We start from the raw sequence: 24,572 nt of genomic DNA on the forward strand, positions 1-24,572 counted from the left end.
AAAAAACTTGTCCCACTGATTAGTGTATTTTGTGAATGTTATATTGTTTGAAGATGCTCAATCATGTGGTGGTTAGCTGTGGCCTCACAGTACGTTTCTTGGTTGGTACCTGGCAACTGATTGGGCCCTTTTAGTGGGGAGTGTCTCTGTTTATTATTTCTTCCCAAAAAGAGCTGAGGAGAGGATAAAAACCTGAGGTTAAAATCCCCCTACAAAGTTAGAAGAACACTTTGGTCTGAAAAACACACACACAAGGAAAGCATGTCGCTCAGATCACAGATTTACATCTCAGTACTTCATTATCTCCTCAAGGAAATAAGTGACCAACCAGAATCTTGCTGAGGGTCCGAGCCATGTTCCTCATGGATTCCTATTGGACACACTGAGACGCAGTTACCACAAATACCCAGCAGAGGTCCTTCTTTATACGTCTAAGACTGTTAAATGTGGTATAACATAAGTGAAACTGAGCAGAATGAAACGCTATTATATTTTAAACTGACAATGATCATTTGTTTAAAACTCTATAAATACATTTTTGCTTTAAAAAAGCATGATTGTATATTTCAAGACCCAGTCACATCTATTGGGGTGTGCTCGACCGGTGAACTACAGTTATCATTTTGATTTTCTTTATCCTGATGGTAGTGAGGGAAGTAGAAAAAGACAGAGACTATGTCAAAGTGTTTGTGTTTGGATGAACTTAAAACATTTATTGTCAACAAAATAAAAGTTAAATAAAGGCTTTAATCCTTCATATCCTTCTCCTCATCCTCCAAGTGCACCATCTTCATCTCTGCTTTTAATAGTCTGACTCCTGAAAAAAGAAAAACAAGGAAGTTAAAGGCATTAAAACATAGCTGAGGACTACACAAAGACAACTATGTACAACACGCAAAGTAAATAGCTTGAATCTGGGGCATCATCATATAAAATATATTTTCAAATTTTAAAAATTCATAGGTTCAGAGGTGAAAAACACAATAACAATGCATGTATTTTCCAAGCTCCTGTCCATCATCGTTTTAAAGCCTCTGATTGTTCTCACTGTGATTTCTGTCTGCAGTCCTAACATGTCAAAAGGTATTATGAGCACTTTCAGTTTGACCGCTCAATAAAAGGCTTCAGATAATTCAATCAATCAATCAATCAATCTTTATTTGTATAGCGTCAATTCATAACAGGTGCTATCTCGAGACACTTTACAAAAAGCAGGTAAAGGACCTTACTGTTTGTCTGTTAACATTAACAAAAGAGCAGGTAACAAGACCATGCTCATTGTTATGTTTACAAAAAGCAGGTAAAGGACCTTATAATTCAGACTGTTATGTTTCCAACATACCCTACAGGTCAAAAACTCTTAACCTATTCGCTTTGTTGAAGTGACATCGCTTACCAGACTGCCACAATTACCTTTATAGGTATATGTCAACTGACAGCTCTGAGTGGTATAGAACAACATCATGGCCTCATATGTGACAACTGCACAGAACACTATCAGGACACACAGGAAGGTCTAACTGGGTATAGGGTGAGTGCGGCCTATGAGACTTTGAATACAGAAAAAGAAGATCAGCTGACTTTGTATACCACTCACAGCGTAACTGAGAAAAGATCAAAAGTCATCGATCATTTAATAATGGACAGACAGATAAAGGTCAAATATGGAATTTAATATATGAAAGCACTCATCTGTTTTAAGCAGTGCAAGCAAAAAAGGTCAAAGGTCACAAGATAACAACTGAACCCTTTTCATTGGTTATTGACCATGAGATGTGCAAAATAAACGTACATATAAAAGTTATTAAGGCCAATTCATAATCTTGTTTCATGACTTCGAAAGGGATCAAGAATGTTTTAATCCTTACCAACATTTAGTCTAAACCTGGTGAGGAGGGTTCTGCTATTCTCAACAAAACATTTAAACCCAAACCTGAACGTAAACCAAAGAGTGAGTGGTGTCTGAAAATAATCATTTAAAAAAATGATCATGTGTGGTTTGGAAGGCATTGGTAAACACTGATTGTTTTTTTAACGTTTATGACACACCAATATATGTGACACTGCAGACACTCCTGTTCATCAAAAATCGTCATTTCATTCAAAATCAACTTTCCATTCTTTAATGTGCCCTTGGTGTTGATTATCACTTCTTAACAACTTAAACATCTAAGCTCCAGGTCAATGAGACAAGCATGGTGGAGTGTTTGCGTGAGCAATCACCTGGTAGATGTGGAGGAGAGTTTAAGACAGGTGTGTCTTTTCTGCGAGGTTTCTTCAGCAGGTCTTCCTGATTCTCTGCACAGAGGGCCTCCTCTTCCTGCTTTGGGTCATTCCTCATCTCTAACTTCCTGTCCATCAGGCTCTCCAGAGGCCCGTCTGTCGCACAACCAGAGAAATTGTTACTGTTGACTTCTCCCTACCTGCTTTTTTGAAAAGACGTACCAAGAAAACCGGTGGCTGTTGTCTTTGTTTTAATTATTTACACCTGTTAAATATAACATGATGCAAATAATGAAATTCTTCTTTCCTTTAGTCCCTTACTTAAATAGCCTTTATACCAAGGGGATGAGCTGTCCGGTTCATGTGAACACGATGTGAATATGTATCACAGACAGCAGGACTCACCGGCTCACTCATCAAAAACGTTTAACGAGGGTTTTAAGAAAACTTCAGGCACAGCAGCATTATTTTTAAACAGAGTATTTTATGTTTTACTTTGAAAAGAAGGAATTTACTGGTGTTAAGTTTGAATAAACAGCAGATGTGCATCACTTTAGAGCAGAGCCTTTCCTTTTTTCAATGCAGTATGAGCTTTGCTTTCCATGTAGAATCAATATCCCATTGACCAAAAATAAGACAATCATCTAAACTGATAAGATTATTCAGTCATTTTTGTTTTGAGTGAAAAAGAGAAAATGGCTACAATATGTTTTGTTTGATATCTACATTATTAAAATGAAACATGTTGTTAAAGCTGCTTGTATTGTTAGTCAGTAAAACATTGTGATTGTCAATAGATTGTTCTTTTTTATGTGAACATGAAAAGAGCTTTGTACTTACAGGGTCTGCTCTCCTGTGTCATCAGTCGATGTTCAGGCTCCAGGGTCGACCTCACACAGCCAGTCGTCATCTGTCAGGCCCTCAGGGCTTTCTACACAGATCACATAACACACACACACACACACACACACACACACACACACACACGCACGCGCGCACACACACACACACACACACACACACACACACACACACACACACACACACACACACACACACTCTCTCTCTCTCACACACACACACACACGCACACATTCACAAATCCATTATTCATAAGTGGACACTAACAAAGGATAAAGCACTTCATGGCTCTATGTGTGTGTTTGACTGCCTCACTTACACTTTAAACCAAACACAAGCTTTGATCAAACCACCACGTACAAGCAGCACTTCTCTCTCTGTTAAACATTACCCATTACATTTGAAACTAGTGTGCCTAAATACTGTTCCTCCTGTGTCACATATTGTCCAAAAATAATTAAGCAAATGTCGAGTCAATGATGGAAGAGTGATTCCACTGATCCAATTTTACTTTCTAAAAAAACAGGGATGAAAGCTTGCATGCTCCATAAAGAAAACATCAAAGGACAACGAATGAGACAATATAAATACATATAAACAGGGTGGGAGAAATCAATAAGAGTAGAAAGCTTCAGACTGGAGGGAAATACAGAATGCAAATAATAAACAAGCAGTTGTGTAAGAATCAGAGTGTGTTCTTACCTTAGAGTCAGCAGTGTGAGACAGACAGATTGGAGCAGCGAGTCTCTGGGTTATGAAGCATGGAGGCGGAGCATCCTCTCTTCTCTGCACGCCTAGAATTGCTTTCACATCCTGAAATCTATGATGTTTGTTTTTTTTGGGGTTTTTTGGTTTCTTATTCTGTCACAAGTTATGATGTCTAATCAAGACACAAAAAAGAAGTAAAGAACTTCATGGAAATATTTGTATACTGTATATGTTCAAGATATGTGTTTTTTCCTGGAGAACCTAAATGGTATGCTCTTCAGTTGCTTTCCTTATTTTGTAATCAGTGAGGATCTACCTTAATGGACATGTGTGAATGGTAAACGGTGTTCAGAGCATAGATTTCTTTGTTTTATTTTGTGTCGTTCTTCCTTGGTGTTTTTCTTTATTTTAGTTTTAGTCTTTAGTGTTTGCTGTATTATTTTGTCATTTGATATCTCATTATTTCTCTGTGTCCTGTGTGTAATGTTACTGTTAAATTCTTGATTTATTTGTGTCTTTGAACGAGCCAAAAGAAATTGTGCAACGCTTTTCTAGTCTTCTGACTGCTCATAACACTGCAGGTCACACCTATCCATTCACACACCAGCTGCAGAGGCTGCTGTGTAAAGTGTAAAGTGTAATACATCAGTATTAACTAGTCCCATTCATAAACATTTCTACACCATCAACAAAGCAGCAGAAACAACTTAGGGTTAAGTGTCTTGTCCAAGGACACATCAGACATAGGTGCAGGAGCTGGTTGACAGATGACCAACTCAACCAACCAAATGTCTCATTACTCTTTTGTCTCATTTTTATTTTCAAATCAAAAGTTAAAAAGTCATATTTTAGCAACATAAGCCTCATAATAACATATTTAATGTGACAGGCAGTAAAGCTTTGGCCAGTGTGTAACATTTTAATAAACAGCCTAAGTGTTTGTGGAAGTGAACAAAACACTGATGGTTTGTGGTTACGTTCTTTTAATATTAGATCTCTTAAATAAGCGCTAACAAATAAAACACTTGTGATGCTCCAGTCCCTCCGAGGCCCTTTGATGTCCTCATAATGGTTGTGTGATCATTTGTACATCGTGTTCTCACTCATGGTCCAAACCTCCTCTACAGCACAATAGACATTGTGTTTAACAATCAAAACAAAGACACATTGAGAACACGAACATGCAGACATCAACAAAAAACATTTCAGTGTTCTAATGTTTATTGGAGCAGTGCTATTCATATCAATCCGTGTGTGTCCACTGAGCAGAGCCATACTGTGTCAAAAAATAACTCATATTTACATTTATATTAACATAGTTCATTATTTTATACACTCTTTTCTTAGCTGTTCATGTTGCTTTTGTGTTAGACTGGATTATACGATTCTACTTTTCTTTAAAAAAAAGTCTTGTGTTAGTTTGCAGCTCAGGCAGCTTGTAGTTGTAGTCTTAGCATCACTAAAAGCCTGTCCATCAAGTCAAATGTGAACCAGCTATCACAAGGAATAATGGAAACCATGTAAAAGCGAAATCTGTTCATCTGTAAAGACACATGTCCTTACATAATGGAAGACTTCAGGAAACTTTGGGTTTTATCAGTCAGATGAAGTCCCATGCATTTCCCCTGACGCCTGAAAGACAGGACAACAAGGTGTTACTTACATTATCAATGATTCAGTCTTTATACATTGCACCAATTGATCTCAAGAAACTGCAGACAAGATCAGGTCAAGACTCTACTCTTTGATATATATTATTAAGAAAGACCCAACATGAATCCATCATTAGAACAGCAATTAGCAACATTTAGCGAAGCTACAGTAGCAAGGACACACTGCCATAAGCAGACAAAACCCTCGAGCAGAACCAGATTCATCATGAACAACCATCTACCATAGAAAGAAAGAGCCAGATAAAGAGAGACAGATCAACATCACCTCCAATAAACAACAATGGATACCACTGATATTCAGCTACAATGCCAATGGCAAGCGTATGTGTAGTCTTTGCAGTAATTTAAAAAAAACATTAATAGACATCATTCTGAAATTAACATTAACAACTATAATGGCCATGACATGGGAGGACTGTGATGACGAGCTTTGACAAAAAAAAAAAAAACTGGGTGGTTTGGTGCAAATTACTAAGAACAGATCAGACATCAACTACTGTGCAAGCTTATCAAATTCGCTTATTTTGTTCAGTGCATCCACAATAACAAAAGGAATGGGTTTCAAAGCCTGAATTATTGTCTGTACAGAGTGTTACTTTTAAAGGTACTCCCATATCAACTGTTATCATCAGTTTCAAGTTACTTCCAACCCTGTCTTTGGGGAATTGTATGATTTTGTGAATCAATTCAAGTAAATGCAAAACACTTAATTTGTACCTGGGGGGCAATTCAAAGGCACACAGGGCAGCAAATGAACGACAGTGCAGGTGAACGATGACGACTGGTGTAATAAAAATAACAAGCCCCAAAGGTAGCACGATAAGAACACTTCACCTTTTATTCCAGTGAGTCTGTGTTCACAGAATGACGCAAAGACTCCTTCAGCTGGAAAGCAGGACACACAACATTTAGTATTTTGAAAGTTTGATTAATGGACAAATACTCATAAAAATGACATATGATATTTCATGATTGAATTTATAATTTTTTTGAAGTTATATACGTTCAGTGGTATGTGGAGCTCTACAACTAAGGGGTATTTCTTACGCGTATTATCTTTATATAATAGAGATAATACTTTCCTCACAATTAAGATGAGACAGCCTCATCACTGATACGATTGTGTTCCAACTCTTATATAGTTGAAATTCTAGTTCCCCTCTAATTCCTTGTCCTTTCTAGTTTCCTCACAGAGAAAAATGAGAAATGTGATGATCTGACCTTCTGTAGAAAGCTCAATATGTCCACCCTGTCCGCCTTAGTGGGAGAACAGCCCAGGCGCTCACTGATACTTTCAGATCCAGGAGGTGACTGTCTGTGAGAATCCACACTCCAGGAGCTGTCATCCATTGAAGGCATCGTGGGCTTTAGACAGCACTGAGTGGCTACTGTCCTGTTGGAGGCAGGACACAATGATCCGGACACCTTTCCAGGTACAGAGACTCTGAGTTGAGTGCAGAGCAGAGACTGCTCATCCAACAATCTGTGCATCTTCTGTTGAAAAACACACAAATATCATTAGGTTAAAAAATATATTCTTCAAAACAAATCTACTTACATGGGACAGATAATCTGAAAAATAGAAGAAGATAAAATCCATTCAACAGAACAACTCATAATGATTATTTATTTGTTGTCTGGAATGACTCTTGTTTGAGGAGTAGCGTGTCAAACAAATTAAACACGTCTTTATTGCTGGCATCTATTTGATGTCATTCACATGATTGAGTCTTGAAATTGGGGAGATTGGATCAAATACATCTGGAAACTGGCGGCTTATTAAGTTTAACGTCAGGTGTTTGTGTCCGAGTTTAACGTCAGCTGTTTAACAATGACTTGTGGTTTTAACACAGCTTGCATTTTCATTGGGGTGATTATCAATGCAAATTTAAAAAACTGTCAAGCAATAAAGATGAACTTCCTCTTCAGGCAGTCCACACCAGGCCTTCCTACAAATCCTGTCATGAACTCATATAGTCAGGAACATTGTTGCTTAAAGAGCCGATTACATGAATAATGATGCACTATTTAATAATCACTTATATATGTCACATCAAAATGTTTTATGTTGATGGCTCTCAGTTTGTATTTACTTATTGTTCATATTAGCTCTATTTCCTCAGCAGACAAGTACAGCCGTGTTAGTGTGACTGAGTGGGTTACCATTTTCAAGCTGTCGTCATAGTGATGGGCCAGTTCATTCAGATGCATCTCTAATTCTCCAGCCTCCTTTTTCACTGCTTGCCTCAGCTCCTCTATGTCTCGAACCTTCTCCCTTCACAGGAACACATACACGCACGCACGCACGCACGCACGCACGCACGCACGCACGCACGCACGCACGCACGCACGCACGCACGCACGCACGCACGCACACACACACACACACACACACACACACACACACACACACACACACACACACACACACACACACACACAGGTGAATTCATAAACAACAACTTGTCTTTTTTTTAACAGTTTATTTCTCCTTCCAACCCCAAAAAATGATATTTTTAATGAGAGAGCTGAGTTTAAGAAAAAAGAGAGATATGAGATCATATATATAATATAGTCTCATAATCTTTTCCTGTATCTGTGACGTCTCAGTTTACATGTCAGGGTCAGACATCTTTATACACTAAAGTATCAGTATGTGTCACAAAGTTTGACCCTCAATACTGTCACTAAAGCTGTACTCTGTTTATCTAATGATGAACCAAACAGACAGTGAGTACCTGTCCTGATCAGTGAGAGCGCTGTAAACTGCAGCCTGGTCTTCAGACAGCTGCTCCTCCATGTTGCAGAGCACAGAGCGAAACTGCTGCAGACACAACATCATCTCCTCTAACTCATCCAGAGAGTACTATTTAAAACAAGAAGAAAAAAAGTCACCTTCAATCTGCCCATCCAGATAATAAGTAACAACATGTGTATCCAGAAACACAATACAAGATCAAAGTCTGGACCTGAACTGCGAAGACAGTTTTGGAAAACTTTTGTGCAGTTAATATTATCGAGTATTGTTTGCTGTTGACCTTCGTGAAGAATCAAATGTATTGTTTAAGATTGTCATTATATTACATTTAAAGACATGTTCAAATCAAAATGTCATTTATTTTTTTTATGAAACATTTGGGTGCACACTGTAAACATGGAACAAAGGTAAATTAAGCTTCTGTATTTAATCAGGTTTAATATAAATTCGCAACACAGTTAATTTAGGTGTCTTTTATGAAGAGTACTGAATTTAATTGAATGAAAGAGAGACCAAAACAAGATTGAAGGGTATTAGAAAGAATAGAGAAAGACCTCCAGGAGCTCTAGATGCAAATGAGGCATTTATATGTTAATATGGTGCTGGCTTTGAAAGGCTGCTATCTCAAGAACTATGGTTACATGACAACAAATATTCTGTTTTTTACAAAGTGTAAATATGGTGTTTCATCATATATACAGGGGTTGACTCAACTCACTGCTGGTAACAGTTTGTAAATGGGTGAATACAAAGACAAGCAGTCAAAACTATTCTGATTGCTATAACCGTAAAGATGGACTCTTTCCTCTTGTGTTCTGAATCTCATTATGCTGGCTTTAAAATTGAACATTTGTTATGCTAAAAAACAGTTACAGCTTCTGCACAGTTTTAAGAGAATTAATCCTTTCAGGGTTTAGATTGATTTTAGAATTAAAGTGATGGTTTGTTTGAGCAATCTAAGGGAATATTCCATAGAAACCATAAATCTATTTAAAAACAAAATCTAATTTTGGAGGTCTTTGTGATTGATTTTATCATTGATATTGCTGATTGTAATTGGCCATTGAGGAATTAAAAAACTTAAAATAGAGAGTCGTATACATTTCAGTGTAAGTGACATTCAAAAGAAGAAGATGCTGTGTCAAAATGGTCCAAATGTTAACATTTTGCTGAAAACCCTTTCTTAAAGCTTAAATTAAAAGAGTCCAAACGCAATTCAATGAAAAAAGTCCAGATTATTGCAACATTATCTATGCAAATATATGGAAATAATAACTAAGTTTGTAACCAAGGCAGCATTTACAGTCACCAGTAATGCTGTAGGACTGCACTGCATTATCTTATCTATTTATTCAGTCTTGTAAAATTAATCCCATCACGAATTATAGTGCATTCTTACAGTTCCCAGTGAAAGATTTACTAATTCAGTGTGATACCAGTCATCCAAGACACTGTTATGGCTGTCTTTGTTTATTTTAGTTTTTTTTTGTTTGCATGCAAAAGACATGGACTCTCAGCAACCCAAAAAAGGAACAAACTCAAGTCCTCACTCAATTTATTTATTTTTTTTCAGTTGAAAGTGGAAGCCGTGGCTGATCCATGACAGCGTATTATTGAACAGAGAAAGTGAACTAACTCGATATAATAGAGAATGTAGTGTTACTTACAGGGATGTTTCCAAAAGTGTTTTGCTTGTTGTTATTGTAGGAAGCCTGCTGATCACAGGAGAAGCAGCATGCCACGGTGGCTGTTTGATTGCCCTCCCAAAGGTTCTTCTCATCCTCATTCTTATTCCTCTCCACCTCTTCTTCCTCATCAGACCACAAACCTTTGTCTAAAGATACTGACACAGTGCTGTTGTCTCGAGCCAATCCAGGGAAACAGTCATATGACTGCCGGTCATAAGACAGCAGAGGCAGAGATGGAGATGAAGAGAAGATCAGTGTAGGCCTTTGTATAGTTTCTGACACACCTGTGGATACAATTGCTTCATTCTGAACAGTATCAGGAGCCCCATGTGAAAACATCTTGGAGTGACTGTTTTTTTGAATCTGCCAGTCTGTCCATGACTGAACAGCACGGAAAGGGGTGGAGGTGTCTAAAGGGGCAACAGCAGGGAGAAGGGTGCTGCGTTTTGAATCAGTAATGTAGGGAACATCCTTCCTGCGGATGATGTGAGAGGATGGAGACGAAGACATCTGGACAGAAACAGAGCGGCTCAGTGGCTTTGTGTCTGGGTTTGCCGGGGCAGTGTAAATTGTTGACGATGACATCAGTGAAGACATGACTTTGCCTGTGGATAATAATGAATCTAAAATAGCTGCTCCTCTCGCCAATAGAGAATTAACAGGAGATTCATCAGAGGCTTCGAGGCTGCCGGATTCTTCAAGAAGAGAGCTTTGATTAGAAATCTGGATAGGTTCTGCCCAGTAGACTTGCCTTTCATTATCAAGCTGTTGAAAAAAAGCATCCAAATCTCCATTTTCACCTTCTGAGCCATCCACTGAGGTTTGAAATGCCACATCTAAGCTGTCAATCTCAAATAAGCTTTTTGGTGGTGTTCCATGTGTTTGGTGTGTTTTTGGAACTTCTTCATGGAAATGTAAGAAAGTTCTTAGTGACTCACTTCCTGTGCCATTAATGTCCTCTTCTGGTTTTGTTTCAGTTGAAAGCTCACCATGCAAACTACCAAACAGGAGCTGTGGATCTTCTTCTTCTTCCTTTTCCACTAATCTAGAACCGTCTGACAAACCCGCAAAACTCTCTGTATGTGAGATGTAAACAACAGTTTCTGGAGTCTGCACAGTGTCCGAGTGTCTGTCATCCTCTCTCTCTTCCCTTTCATTCCTCACAAGGGTATCCTCGACATCCAATGAGAGGTAATCCATCTTTGCAGGAATAACATCTTTGGCAGGACATGCCACAGCAATGTCTCCGACATCATCAGAACAGTATTTTCCTTCTTGGTGGTAGATGGACTGCTCTGTAAAGTCAGATATTTCTCCAACAGTTGGATCTATAAGACGGTTCTTAAAGTGTGATTTTGACAACAAGGTAGACTCACATATTGTAACAGATGGGTTAGGAGTAAGTTTCGGCTGTTGGTTGAACTCCCCGAAGCTCGAGGAGTCCAGGATGAGATCAGGTGAATCTAAAGGTCTGTCCTGGTCCAACTGAGAGCTGAGACAAGAGGGTGCTTCCTCTGCAATACCGCTGGGTGGATCACAGGGTCCTTTTTCACCAGAGTCTCGGAGAAGAGTGTCACGTTCATTGTTTTCTAGACTCCGTGAGGACGACGATACAGAGGATGCACTGTAAAACTCAGAAGCGGCAGAGGAAGGCAGAAAAGGGTCAGAGGAAAGCTGGGATGACAAGCCATCAGTAGCAGCGAGAGAGTTTGGATGAAAATACTCGTCAGTCTGTTTGGACTGTGTGTCAGCTGGACTTATGGAATTAAATAAAATATCTGAATTTGGAGAGTAAGTAGACGAGACAGGAGGTGTAACACTTGAAAAGGTAGAGCTTGCTGTGGGATCAGAGTCACAAGACAGAACAGAGAGGCCGTGGGATGGACTATCCTTGTCTTCCATTTTAATCTCCTCTGATATGCTAATCATTGAATCAGCCTTCATGGGGGAAGACCGAGAGGAGACGGGTGTGAAAGAGGGAGGGGCATGAGTTTCTGATTGGTCATTTATATCCTGTAACTCCGGTGAGAAAAAACAAGGGGAAAGGTATTCATATTCTGAAGCAGACACTGAAACAGGAGGACACTGAGTCTGATCTGGTGGTGTCAGAGTGTCTGAATTGTCCAGGTCAGATTTAGGGTCACACAACAAGGCAGGAGATGGGGAAGGGTCAAAGATCAAAGATTGCTCTGGTGAAAGGCAGGGTGAAAAAGACGCCAGAGATGAAGGTCGCACGGAGGTTGGGGAGGAATGAGGGGAAGAAGGAGAAGGAGTGTGTGGCCTCTCACTGCTGCTGTCATTGCTTCCTCCTGAAAGGCACGACAGAGCCTGCAAACAAAAGGCCAAATCAGACAGTTAAACATCCAAACAGAAAACGCTGTTTAGTTATTAAATGTTCTAGAAAATTCTGTTAGCAGTTTAAAAGTGTAAATATGTTGGCTGGGAAGTGTAAAACACAACAAGAAATAAGAAAACAGCAAAAAAAAGTATTTTCTTATTTGTTGTGTTTTTCTTTTTAGTGTTTTCTTTTTTGTTGTTGTGTTTTCTTATTTTTGTGTGTATCTTTTGTTGTTGTGTGTTTTCTTTTTTTTTTGTGATTTCTTATTTCTTGTGGGTTTTACCCAGCCACCGTAGGGTAAAGTTATTAAACATTACTCTTCTGTAAAGTTAGGGGCTTAAGAGAAGTATAATGAGCTATTAAGAACCTTGACAAGATCGGGTGCTGGTGAATCCTGCTGAGATTGAGAAGGGATGAAAGTCTCCTCCAAGAAACCACTGCTGTCTGACTGGCAGCTGTTGGTACGTACAACACATCGCACTGCTCACACAAGGGAGCAAAGGGGAGAAAAAACAGGAAGTACTCAATTTAAAGCAAGCATTAGTACAGTATTTGATCTTAGAGCTTAGAGGACACAGGTGACATCCTTATAAGGCCAGTGCAGTAATACTTAAGATCTAAGGTTTATGACCGTAGATTAGAAACTTCAGACAAAGACTGGAAACGGGAAAAGTACAGACCTCATCTGGAAACACTTTTCAAAAAAGTTATACTGAACCTAAGACCGGGTCCAAATGTCATCAGTGTTCTACTTTGTGTTTGGTTATGTGTTTTATTCTGTACCTAAGACAGCGACTTGTTAGTAATGCGTAACAGAAAGTTCAGAACTGGCGAAACTTCCCTTTCTAACTTCTTACCCTGACAGGAAACTGTGACATATAATGGGTGCTGATATGAAAATGACCAAAGCCTCTGGTGACTTTGCATTTCTGCATCATGGTAGATTGTCCCACAATGTTAAAACAGTATTCAAATGATATATGGCTACATCAATTGCAATGGCACATAAATTGCAGATCTAAAACCAGCTCTCCAAAGTTATACAAATCACTTTCATTCAGGAATAGAGTTTAGTTATCGTTTACTTTAAAGTGACTAAAGATCAAGAGAGACGTGAAAACTCCAGTAAATAATGATGTTTTTGACCCACCTAAATGTTCTGCTCCTCCAGTGAAGCTCCCTGTAATACTACTTTCATCAAAACTCTGGATCTGAAATGAAATAAGAAATGAGACAACATTGAGAAACTTCTGCAGGGAAGTGACAGTAACCCTTATCTCGATTAATCATATGTACTTTTAAGCAAAGCAAGAATGGCACCATGTCAATCTTCTTATCTTAACTATAAGGACTCATAAAGAAGATGTCCAAAGTCACAAATTCAAAGAAGGCCTGGGCAATTAATCAAAACCAACATTAATGACCTCAAACTGACGTAATCTTGCCTATGTCAATTTTTTTTCAATTATTTTCAGGGAAGAGTCAAGTGACGACACGTCCAATCTGCGACATGGAGCAATGAAAATAAATCAAATGTGAACACTGTGGAAAGAAACTGTTTCAAAGAAATGCAAGGCAGTAGCTCAGTCTGTAGGGACTTGAGTTGGGAACTGGAGGGTTGCTGGATCAAGTCGCAGCACAGACCAAGTTCAGAAATTGGCCTGGTAGCCAGTGAGGTGCCCTTGAGCAAGGCACTGAACTCCACAACTGCTCTGGAGCGCTTGCTGGAGTTGGCAGTACCCTCACTCTAAGAGTGTGTTCCTCTTCATTAAACCGAGTGTAAACCGTATCTCGAAAGTATAAAGTTTGTCAGACAAACCACTCTGCCTAAATAGTGTTGCCTTTGATGAACCTGAGCAGAAGACGTTCGACTTACCTCGTCCATTTCAAACGATTCCCTGACCTGACCAGGGCTCTTCTTCCTCTGCAATAAAGGATTTCCTGTCAAGGAGCGACCTTCCCTTAGGGACCAAGACCGAAGGGCTCCATCTTGAGCTATCAAAGAAGCTGCTTCAGGGTCGGACTGAGCATCTGGACCAGTCCCTTGCTCCTCTGCAAGAGGACTCAGACAAATTGTCTCTGGAAATCCAGTTTTCATTCTTTTTAAGGGGATCCTGTTGTCTGCCAGACATGATAGAGAATAATGTGACTCAGGTGCTGCAAGGGGAGAGGTAGCATGTGAGGTGGTAAAGTCCTGTTTTGTTTTGTTCTTGACATGACTGAGTGTCTTCTTTGATGCTTTTCTAAACAGCATGCCCACGCGCTTTCTTCGCTCCCGGGCCTCGGGAGGCAGGTCTTTCTCCTGCGATGCTCTCAGAGGAGAGGAGGACCCCAACAAAGACGAGAAGGCTGTGGTTACCTGCTGGAGAACCTCAAGCTGCCTAAAGCGATCTAACAGAGAGAAAAAGAAGGCAGGATAAACGGGTCAATTTGTGCTCAAATGAAACAGCATACATTTTGCCTTGACATGTTTTAAACCGAATTTGCTAACAAAACCTAATGTCATATACAGTTTAAAACCATCGAAAGAGCAGGCCGAGACCATACTTCATCCTGTTTTTCGATCCAGTTCTTCTGCATTCTAGACAAGACAAGCGTTTCTATTACCTACAGAAAAGATCGCAGTAAAACTTTGTTTTTTGTACCTTTTTTATTTATTTATTTTTTTATAAAAGCTCGAGTCTGGATGGTAATTTATCAGCTGATGAGACGTGTCAAAGAAAGCATTTTCACAGAGTTATAGTTACAGTTGTGTATATTTTAAACCTTTAATCTTGGTTTGAGCTTTGTGCATGATTGTTTGTGCATGAGTTATTTATAATGACCCAATATGATGTATGATGTACACAGCAACATTTAGCAGCCTTCTTTGGAAAACCCTGATGAAGGTGTTGCAGGAACCTTTTGACCTCTTCAAGCCTTTTGTCCCTTTATGCACCTTTATATGAAGTTGTGCAAGAAAATCCAACTCTGCTGCAACAGCCTTGTTTGCTCCCTCCCTCTTTCGTTAATTTTTGTAGCAAAGCCCTCTACCCATCTTAAAGACTGTTTGTTGTGATCAACAATGATTGCTGTATAAGAACGTACATGGCACAGTTAAAAATGTTTTTCATAAACATATTCCTCAAATCTAAATTTCAATCTGAGTTTACGATGTAAATAAGACTTACTGCTGACATCTGGATTTTCCAAGTCCAGTCGATTCTTCTGGGCCTCCAGAAACACCTGGAGGTTTATTCCTCTTGCCTGAGACTGATAATTAATGAATCGAGCTGGGATGCGTCCGGACAGGTCAGGCTCATCACAGCCAAAGCCGAGGTCGAAGAGAACCTCCTCTGGGTCCTCATTCCACAGGCTGATTACGTCCATGACGCTGCGAACCAGACAATCAGCAGAGACTTGTACATAACTAATGAGCGTAATGAATCATTATTGTACACAAATGAACTACTGAGTTAAATCATTCTTCGAGAGAGAGAGAGAGAGAGAGAGAGAGAGAGAGGGTGGTGTTATACCTTAATGGTCCAGATTGATCAGAAAGTGTTGAGTTAAAACTGTTCCACCTGCTGACAGCTGGACTTGACCTGGTCAACCTGAACATGTTTGATAGACAACAAGTGGGTCAGGACTTTAGTCACACATGCTTAAATAGTTCAATGATGGATTGTAGCCGTAATTACATCTTATCTAAGAATTTAATTTTCTTGATTCAGGAGGAAACTATCCTATCGACATATATCTGACATTCCTATTAGATGAATATCCTCAATACAGCCACGGTCAATCAGTTATGTGACTTTCTTCATAACACTTTATTTGAGTCCATTTAAGTAAAGAGACAGCACAGGTAAAATATGCAAATGCTCTCACTGCCTCCAGCAGAGGATCCTATTTATAACATCAACTTAGTTTGGCCACATTTATGATAAGTTATTCACAGAGATGCAGTTTATAACATGTGATGCTTGGTCCCTTCATCATAAAGATGCACACTGTTACAAATCATCAGGTGGTATTTAATTTTCATACAGATGATACTCAACTTTATACTTAGCAGTAAAGCTCGATGAAACCAACCTTTATCTAAACTAAAAGCGTGACTTAAGGATTTAGGATTAGTCCAGGATTAGCAGCTTTTTTCTGCAATTTAACTCAGACAAAAGTCATTTAGCATGACCCAAGAGATCTAGGATACGTTCAAATAGTCCTTTTTGCTATGGAAGGTTCCGGACCAGGTGAAACTACCCAGAAGTGTTCGAAGTTTAGCCACTATAAAAGCTGTTTGAGTTCTTTAAAGAAGTAGTTTCCAAAGTGGGGGTCGCGAACCACCAAGAATAAGGGTCACAAGATATCTTCCAAAAACACACCAAAAAATTAAGCATTAAAAATGTTTACGTTTTCCCATTATTTTTAAAATATATACAAAAGTATGGTTAAATTTTAAATAAACCATGAGTGACATGAAATGGAAATTATGTGTAAAAAATACTTTAAATGTAAGTTTGCACATGATCCCAGGAATAACTTCAGTTTCTTTTCTTTTTTTCAATATATTACTAAAGATACTTAAGCTGAGTTGACCGTGTTTGGACAAATCAGGTCGTGCTTTAAGTTTCAGATGTCAGAGAAACTGTCGCTCCCTAACTGGTGTATTTCTAGTCACGCACAGACCACAGTCACCAATATGCTAATTTAGTAACTTGGTTTAAAGTGTGTTCATAAAAAAAACACCAGACATACTGTATATAACAGCCTACTCACATATTGCCTCTTGTCTTTGAAGATTGGGACCAGGTCTAGCCTGCTCTCCTCGCTCCTTTATACATATAGGCTACATCCTGTTCTAAGCAGATTCATATTTTCTGTTCAGCTGTCAAACATTGTAATAACTACCCTTTGATCCTTTCGTTTTCTATGCAAACTGAGCCACATGCTGATGTGCAGATGAAGGAGGAGAGGCTTATTTGCCAGGTAAATGTGCCCTGTAGTTCCATGTCTAACTATATGTTAAGGTATAGAAGCTGTGATCACAGCCCTTGACTGTCAGTCACAGAGACACAGCAGGAGACGACCGAGTACAAACCCAACAGATCTTCTGTACTTCTAAGACAACATCAGACGTGAATATGAGAACTGTTCTTACAACACGTTCTGGGTGCCTTGACTTAAGCACATGACAGGATGAGTCATTGTATTATGTTTTTATCACTCTGCCCTTTTTTGCATATAGTGATCTGATCCTCATGTAATGGGGTTTTCTGTAACTAGAGCAAAGAGAGAGCCTTAATGACAGCTCATTGACTGTCCAGTGAAAGTTATGTAAAATGAGTTACATGTTCTCTCTCCCTCAAACACACACACACACACACCGACATACACACGGACGGACACACACACACACACACGGACACACGGACACACACATAGCTGTGTTTTTTATCTTCATTTTTTTCATCTCATCTGACATGAAAAGATTAAAAGATATTTAATCAGTAAAAACTGACATCCTTGTGATAACATGCATGGAGCAACTAAAGCAGCTCATTTTTTGGATGAGATGATGACTGACGGAGATATAAATCAGTGAGTATTAAAGACGCTGACCTCATACAGAACATAGTCGTTGATTATAATCCACACTCACTGACTTAAACGATGAGCCTGTTTTTAAACTTTATTTTCCCCAGGCACATTATATGCTTTAACTTTAAGCTGTCAGATCAACTTTTTCAACTGCAACTGCCTAAACTACTCGACAGATAGTGAGCAGACAAGCAGCTGTCCAAAACATATGATGAGAAGCCTCAACTACCCTGTAACACTGTGATGTTTTTAACACCTTCTGAAGACGAAACCATAATCAAGACTTTCATGATCACTAAAACTTTTAAATCTTCAGAATGCATGATAATAGTTTGCTAAGTACATTATGGTTTTATTTAACCTTTATCAAACTCAGTGAGCTCAAGATCTCTTTCACAAAGGTGACCTCACGACCATCATCAGGCGACCGTCATCATATATATCACATGATTAAAAAACAGCTGACAAACATTAAGTTAAGAGCAGACAATCATGAAAATGTGCAAATTGGTTTGTAAAGTTGTGATCACAGATTATAATTTAAAAACACTGTCTGACTGTCTTGTGTTTTTTGTCTTTTAAGATCAAGCGAAGTTCATACTGTAGATATTACAGAGAGATCGGGGTTATGTCTGTCTTGTTTCATTTAGGCTTAAGTTTTTTTTTTTTTTTTTTAAAGGCTAAAAGAGCTACACAGGCCTTTAAATTGCAGGGTTTATTTTTCACACATGATAAAGTATTTCACAAATGCTTTTACATTTTATGGAGGTTGTTTTAGTCACATTCATTTCACATTCTTAAACTGGCGTCAAAACGAACATACTTTTTTTTCAGTTAGAAATAACAATCTCTCAACTGTAATGAACTACTGCGTAATGTGATAGAGGTCAACCTCACTCTACACTGCTGGCTGTATGACTCTGTATCTCTGACAGGAGATAAAAGCAAGGATACATCCTTACCGAAGAAAATCCTGCACCGTCCTCACCTCCTGGTTACCATATAAAGACGCTGTAAAGGAGAAAAGTCTTGTTATCTGGACCAGCAAAACAATCTTTGCATGTTGAGCAGAGTGGGGAACATCAGTAAAGGAGGAATGCAGAACAGAAAAAAAAAAAAAAAAGTCGAAAGTTAGAACATCCTGTACAGGTCTGGTGTCAGAGCTCCTCAAGCTATATTAGGAAAGTGTTTCTCATCCTCGCTCTCCCTCACCCTCCCTCACTCTCTTCTTTTTCCCTTCATAGGGCGTTTGGGTTTTGGCTGTCCCCTCTACCTCCCTCTCCCAGACTGGGACTATTTTGACACTGGGATAGTAGTCTTTCTCATGTTGCTCTGCCATAGTGTGTCCTGTTTTTATTCGAACTTTTTTGAATTGTAATATCCCTACAGTACACTCAGGTATATGCTATGTATGCTTTTCCTTTAAAGGCAAAAATAAAAGTCAGAAAGAAAAGAGTGATAAACGTTTCAGATGTTTGTCCTTAGAGCTCTGAACTTTTGATGTCGAGTCATGCTGTTATATGTCGAGCAAACACAGATGCAAAGGTACGGGGACACGGGGAGGATACAAAGGGAGAGACTTTTTTTAAATGGTTTAGATAATGCTGGAATTTGATGGAGAAGGTTTAAACTGAGAGTTTTACTCCATTAATCAATAAGTGACCTTTCTGTATCGTGATTGTTTTGGGTAACTTGTCTTGCTTTAAGATCCTTTCCAGAAATATTTTAAGACACAAAAATATGTAGTTTGAAATAATGTGGGAATGTAATTTGTAAAAGGGTTAGTTCCTGCTTATTCAATGAAAAATCCAGAAGCTATGAGTATAACAGCACTGTTATTTTAAATGTCTAATAGCTTGAAACAAGTTGTCTTTTCTTTAAATGGAACTACATCCCCTATATGACCGAGTGGTTACACCATCAGGCTTGTTACAGCCTGAAATGTAACAACGACACAAAATGTAATAACTGCTCGATAATGTAACAAAATGCTGAGCGCAAACGTTCTTTGCCCAAAATGTAAGAAGTTACTACATTTTGGGTCAGTTATTACATTATGGAGCAGTCAAAATACTTTTTATCCATTACAGATCGTTTCACTTTTGCCGCCTGAAGAAAATCGACTGGACTTTTACGTCATATTTTTCTCCTTATAATAATAACTTCATTTTGTTACATTATCAACCAGTGATTAACATTTTTGGGGTTTTGTTACATTTTTGTTATATTTCTGGTCGTTGTTACATGTCAGGGTTTGTACTTTTCATTTCAGGATATTAGGGTAGATCAAAATCACCTCCGATGGTATAAACCGAGATTCCTCTCCTCACAGAAGTAAAATAGACTTAAATTACCTAAAATCTTTATTTGTCTGTTTTTTTTATTTGTTCTCCCACACAGTGCAAGTAGTTTTTGCAGCCTATATCTTCATATTTTAAGCATTTTGTTCCATTATTCTCAGACATCTATATCATTTTATTATTCATAGAAGTCTTGTGCTCTCATATTAGAAACTCTCCTGCCCTGTGTATACTGAGGCCATGTGATGTGCTTCACCACACCTTTTGGCTTCCTCCTCTGCATAAATACACAAGAGATTCTGGCGACGCTCTTTCTCTCTGCTTGTATTGTAAGACACAAACTGATAGATAAATCACTGCCTTTGTGTTCCCAAATTGTAGAGTCTGTATTTGAGAGTGTGCCTGTAAAGATTTCCAGTTCAGATTGGCACCGTAAATGTCCAGGCTCACAGGCTGTTTACCTTCTACACCCAGGGCCAGGTCATCGTCACAGCTGGTGTTCCTTTTCACGAGCTCTGCAAGGGACACAGGGCACAGCGATGTAAGAAGCATTAGGGACCACGAGTGACAGAAAAAGGTCTTTTTTGCAGACAGGCTCATATCTGATGGTGTCATCTGCAAAGGTTCATCAAGTTAAAAGGAATGCAGTTTTACTTTCCACAAGCTTCTGGTGCTGCTTTCTGTCAGACAGGACGCTTTTAATCAGATCAGGAAATCTTTTAACATGGGAGAGCCGACATGTTTGAAATGAACACATTAACTAATCCCACAAAGGTACCTGAAAGTTCAGGTGCTGCAGGATTAAGCAGACTGTCATGTTAATTATATTTTCTGGACGTCTTTTAGTTTGGTTGGCAAACTGAAAGTTGCACAAGACAGTGTTTGTTTAATCTTTTGGTGGCAAAACACGAGCCAGTGGAACTTCCTTCAGACTTCAGAGGTCAGGATGAGCAGTCTTTAGTCTTTAGATCTTGTGGTTTTGATTTAACCCTTCAATTTGATTTGTGCTGTTTATTTTTTTAATTAGTAACTTTCCCTGTTGCTTTTTATTTCCAGGCTCCTTAATGTATTTTTTTTGTTTGCTGTTTGGCTATGATGTTACTCTAGTGTAGTTTTAATAAAGACTTAAATTACATGTTTTATTTGAAAAGCCAATGGATTAAAGGGGTAGCATAAGATTTAAGGTCATAGATGGTCAGGTAACGTGCTTGTCTGTTGAATGTTTAGCAAGTTTATTTGTTTTGGTTAAAGGTTTTTTTCTTAAAACCGGAACTGTAACACTCGGACAGTCTTATAGAGCAATGACAACACAGCAAGGGATTTAAGAGGAAATAATGTACGCATTAGCAATTCATTTTGTCTCAACAAGTGTTGGATGTTTACTTTTTTTACTTTGTGCCAAGCTAAAACCTGACCGTACAGCTGCAGTCCCATGTGTCCCATCCTATCTGTAAATAATTGTAAAACAAGGAGACTGTGCTCTCAGGATCCCCATTATTAATATATTCAGGCTCAGCTTAATAAAACAACAGGGGAGAAAATCAGATGTACACCATTCAATTTAGACGTGAGCCCAATGCACTGAAGAGATACTGCTTAAAGCCTTTTTCGCTGATAGCTGTGATCTGGCTGAATTTTATTGTAAAACACAGAATTATATATTTTTTCAAAGTCTAAAACTTTACTTCTCCTACGAGTAAACCCAGCACAGTAGCCTGAGTGAGAAAACAGCCAGGCAGTGCTGCTCTACTCAAAGGTGAGGGGGAGGAGGGAGCAGGGGCATTAGCAGCAATTTGCCGTTCCCATGGTTTTCTTAACCAACATTTGAATGCTGTTTGAATGGGCTGACCTCAAGGCGGGGTTTATGAAGAGGAGTAGGTTAGGTAACAACCACAGCAGCAGCATGCGTAAATTCATCTAAGAGATGTAATCAGTCTAAAGTAAGTAAACACATATTGAACAAAAGGTAACTGTACATACAGAGGTGAAGAAATAACATCATGAAAAGAAAAAGGGATCATAACATGTCAAGCAGAGCGTTATGCAACAGTGTTCTTCAGCATGCTGCAGCTACTGTATGTCTGCATAGTTTCTTCTTTCATCTGTGTGACACAACACATGCAGCCTGAGCATTCAGTCTCAGCTCCACAATATCACCCTGCCGACGTCTCAGCTCGTAACAACTTGACTGGCATTTTTGTCTCATTCTACCACAGCCACTCAGAAGTTAACTCAGCTCTAGAAGCCAAACAGACATTGTACTCACCACAATGTTACAAACGGCATCACATTAGAACAACGTAAATGTTGGCACAAAACAAATGGAATAAACATTTCTCTACTGTTCAACAGACAGAGAAGGATTGCCAGTGATCCTACCTGGAGCTTTCCCCTGTGGTGCTGGCTTTGCATCTTCCCTGCAAACACAGGTCACATCTTACTAGAAGGAGGGACAGAGTCAGACAAGTGCACGCGCAGCCACATGCACAATAGACACACATAAACACACAAACACACAACTGCACACCAGCACATCTCTCTAATCGATATAAACATTATTTAAACTCTTTTTAAATATGTTTATTTACAAGGTACTGTCCAACTATTAACTATGAAATAGAGTGGATGTAAAAATGAATCCTTTCTATCGTATGCCAAACTGGAATTGGACTTTATTTAAGAGCAAGTACAATACAGATCTTGTACATATCATAATGTCTTTTTTGGTGATACAATGTGTACTCTAAACTCATTATGCTGTTTCAAAGAAACATTTTTTAACTTTTCCACCTTCAAATGGTTTTGAAGTCAAACTTTTTTACAATAACTTTCAACAGGGAATGGAGTTTCGACTAATGACAAATGCACGTTGTCCTATTGAGACAGCTGTAATAGCACTTTATGTTTGATGACATGATAGTGGTATTCAGAGACCTGAGCTGGGCACCAAAGTGCACCACGTGTAAATGTATCGTTGGATACAGAAAATGTGGAGGCGTGTACTTAAGGCTAGTGGAACAAGAATGACTTTTAGGAAAGCATCAGAGACCAGCACCACGTAGTATTGCTCTTGTTATGTCTCTCATTTGTCCTCTACTGTTCTGCATCCTTGAATAAAACAAGATAAAACTGTGGACCATGTTTTTGAAGTTGACACACACTCACTCAGATGAAACTAACTGACTGAACATTGATACAGCAGCCTGTATTCCCATCCTGATACTCACTCAGTGACAGTGGTGGAGAGCCATTTCCTGATATTGTCCTTGCTTGAACTTCCTGTGGTTGACATAATTATAATGAGACCATTGTTGACAAACAACCTGATAACTAACATATGAAGCGAAGCAGGAAGAAGAGACATCGACTGGACGCTGAACACCAACATCTCCTCTGACTCAACTGTAAACATGGGCTCACTAAACCTGAATCTTTGAAATCTCCAAAGAAGAATCAGGTGTCTCATTCATCATGGCAACTTGTTTAGTAAAATACTTTAGAAGAATCAATCATAGCCTTGAGAGATGGTAATTTGAGGTCATTCAGATACAACTTGTAAAATCACTAAATCATTCTTACATGTCAGTGAGTACCATGACCTGATAACTAACACATATTAAGCTTCCATACCTGGAGTCTCTTGGTACTGAGCGGATTCAGATTGGTTCATTTGGTTCCACTGAACCCTGGATGCCACCAGATTGGCCCTCTTAGCCACAGCTTCTTCAGAGGCCATTAAAAAAAAAGACTTCAAACCACTGAGATCCACAGATGTAGAAAATGAGTAAAAACAAATCTATAAAGCACTGACCAATGTATTTACATTGTCTGAAGCAACGCGCCTGTGTGAAGTGGCAGCAGGCAAAGTTGTAATTCCTCTAGCGCAGTACTTCTGAGATGGAGCAACACAGACAGCAGTTCTTATTCAGCTCCCCTCACTTCTGTAAACAGGTCCGAGAAATGGTGGCGCATGCAAATGACTTTGTTAAACCTCTCAGCCCTACAAGGAAACTCTGCTTCCTGGATGGCTGACATTTCTTCCTGCTGCTCCTTTATGACTTTCTGCATGCTTTTTTTTCAGGAATTGTCGTCGATGTTCCTGGACTAAAACTTTTCAATATAATATTCACAACACACATACTGTAGAAGGGAAACAAAGAAAGCGGAGCTTGTTTATAGACAGTTTCTGTTTTTATGTCTGCCAGTCCTTTCAAAGTCATTTGATAGTTCCCAGTACCTAATTTAATATTAATACATCATTTCAAGTATCTGATCTATTAGAGGTTCAGATATGTTTTATTGTATTCTTTCATACTCCTGCAGTAACACCTTTCCTTTTTAACAGTTCTTTGACTATATTAATATCAGTATGCAAATGTTGTGGTTTTACAATGTGGACAATTTGACTTGTGTTTATTGCCATTATTATTTCTCCTTCTT

General features: G+C 38.8%; 2 protein-coding genes across 2 annotated transcripts; both read right to left on the reverse strand.

The window, feature by feature from the left end:
* Positions 1-673: 673 nt before the first annotated feature.
* ppp1r17 (protein phosphatase 1 regulatory subunit 17) lies at positions 674-3,865 on the reverse strand. Its single transcript, XM_079361824.1, has 4 exons — positions 3,787-3,865; positions 3,064-3,154; positions 2,224-2,379; positions 674-817 (listed from the first exon to the last, which is right to left on the reverse strand). The coding sequence occupies exons 2-4, from the start codon at positions 3,131-3,133 to the stop codon at positions 747-749; spliced, it is 297 nt and encodes a 98-aa protein (XP_079217950.1). The 5' UTR covers positions 3,134-3,154; positions 3,787-3,865; the 3' UTR covers positions 674-746.
* A 1,130-nt stretch (positions 3,866-4,995) lies between these two features.
* On the reverse strand, positions 4,996-24,029 carry itprid1 (ITPR interacting domain containing 1). Its single transcript, XM_079360684.1, has 16 exons — positions 23,763-24,029; positions 23,360-23,411; positions 22,512-22,549; positions 20,594-20,647; positions 18,795-18,843; positions 15,765-15,842; positions 15,420-15,622; positions 14,126-14,640; positions 13,400-13,460; positions 12,617-12,729; positions 9,891-12,239; positions 8,204-8,331; positions 7,629-7,740; positions 6,687-6,959; positions 6,300-6,350; positions 4,996-5,424 (listed from the first exon to the last, which is right to left on the reverse strand). Exons 1-15 carry the CDS (start codon positions 23,866-23,868, stop codon positions 6,303-6,305), a joined length of 4,179 nt encoding a protein of 1,392 aa, XP_079216810.1. The 5' UTR covers positions 23,869-24,029; the 3' UTR covers positions 4,996-5,424; positions 6,300-6,302.
* Between the last annotated feature and the right edge of the window lie 543 nt (positions 24,030-24,572).

The sequence above is a fragment of the Symphodus melops genome, assembly GCF_947650265.1.
Source record: "Symphodus melops genome assembly, chromosome: 14".
Lineage (NCBI taxonomy): Eukaryota > Metazoa > Chordata > Actinopteri > Labriformes > Labridae > Symphodus > Symphodus melops.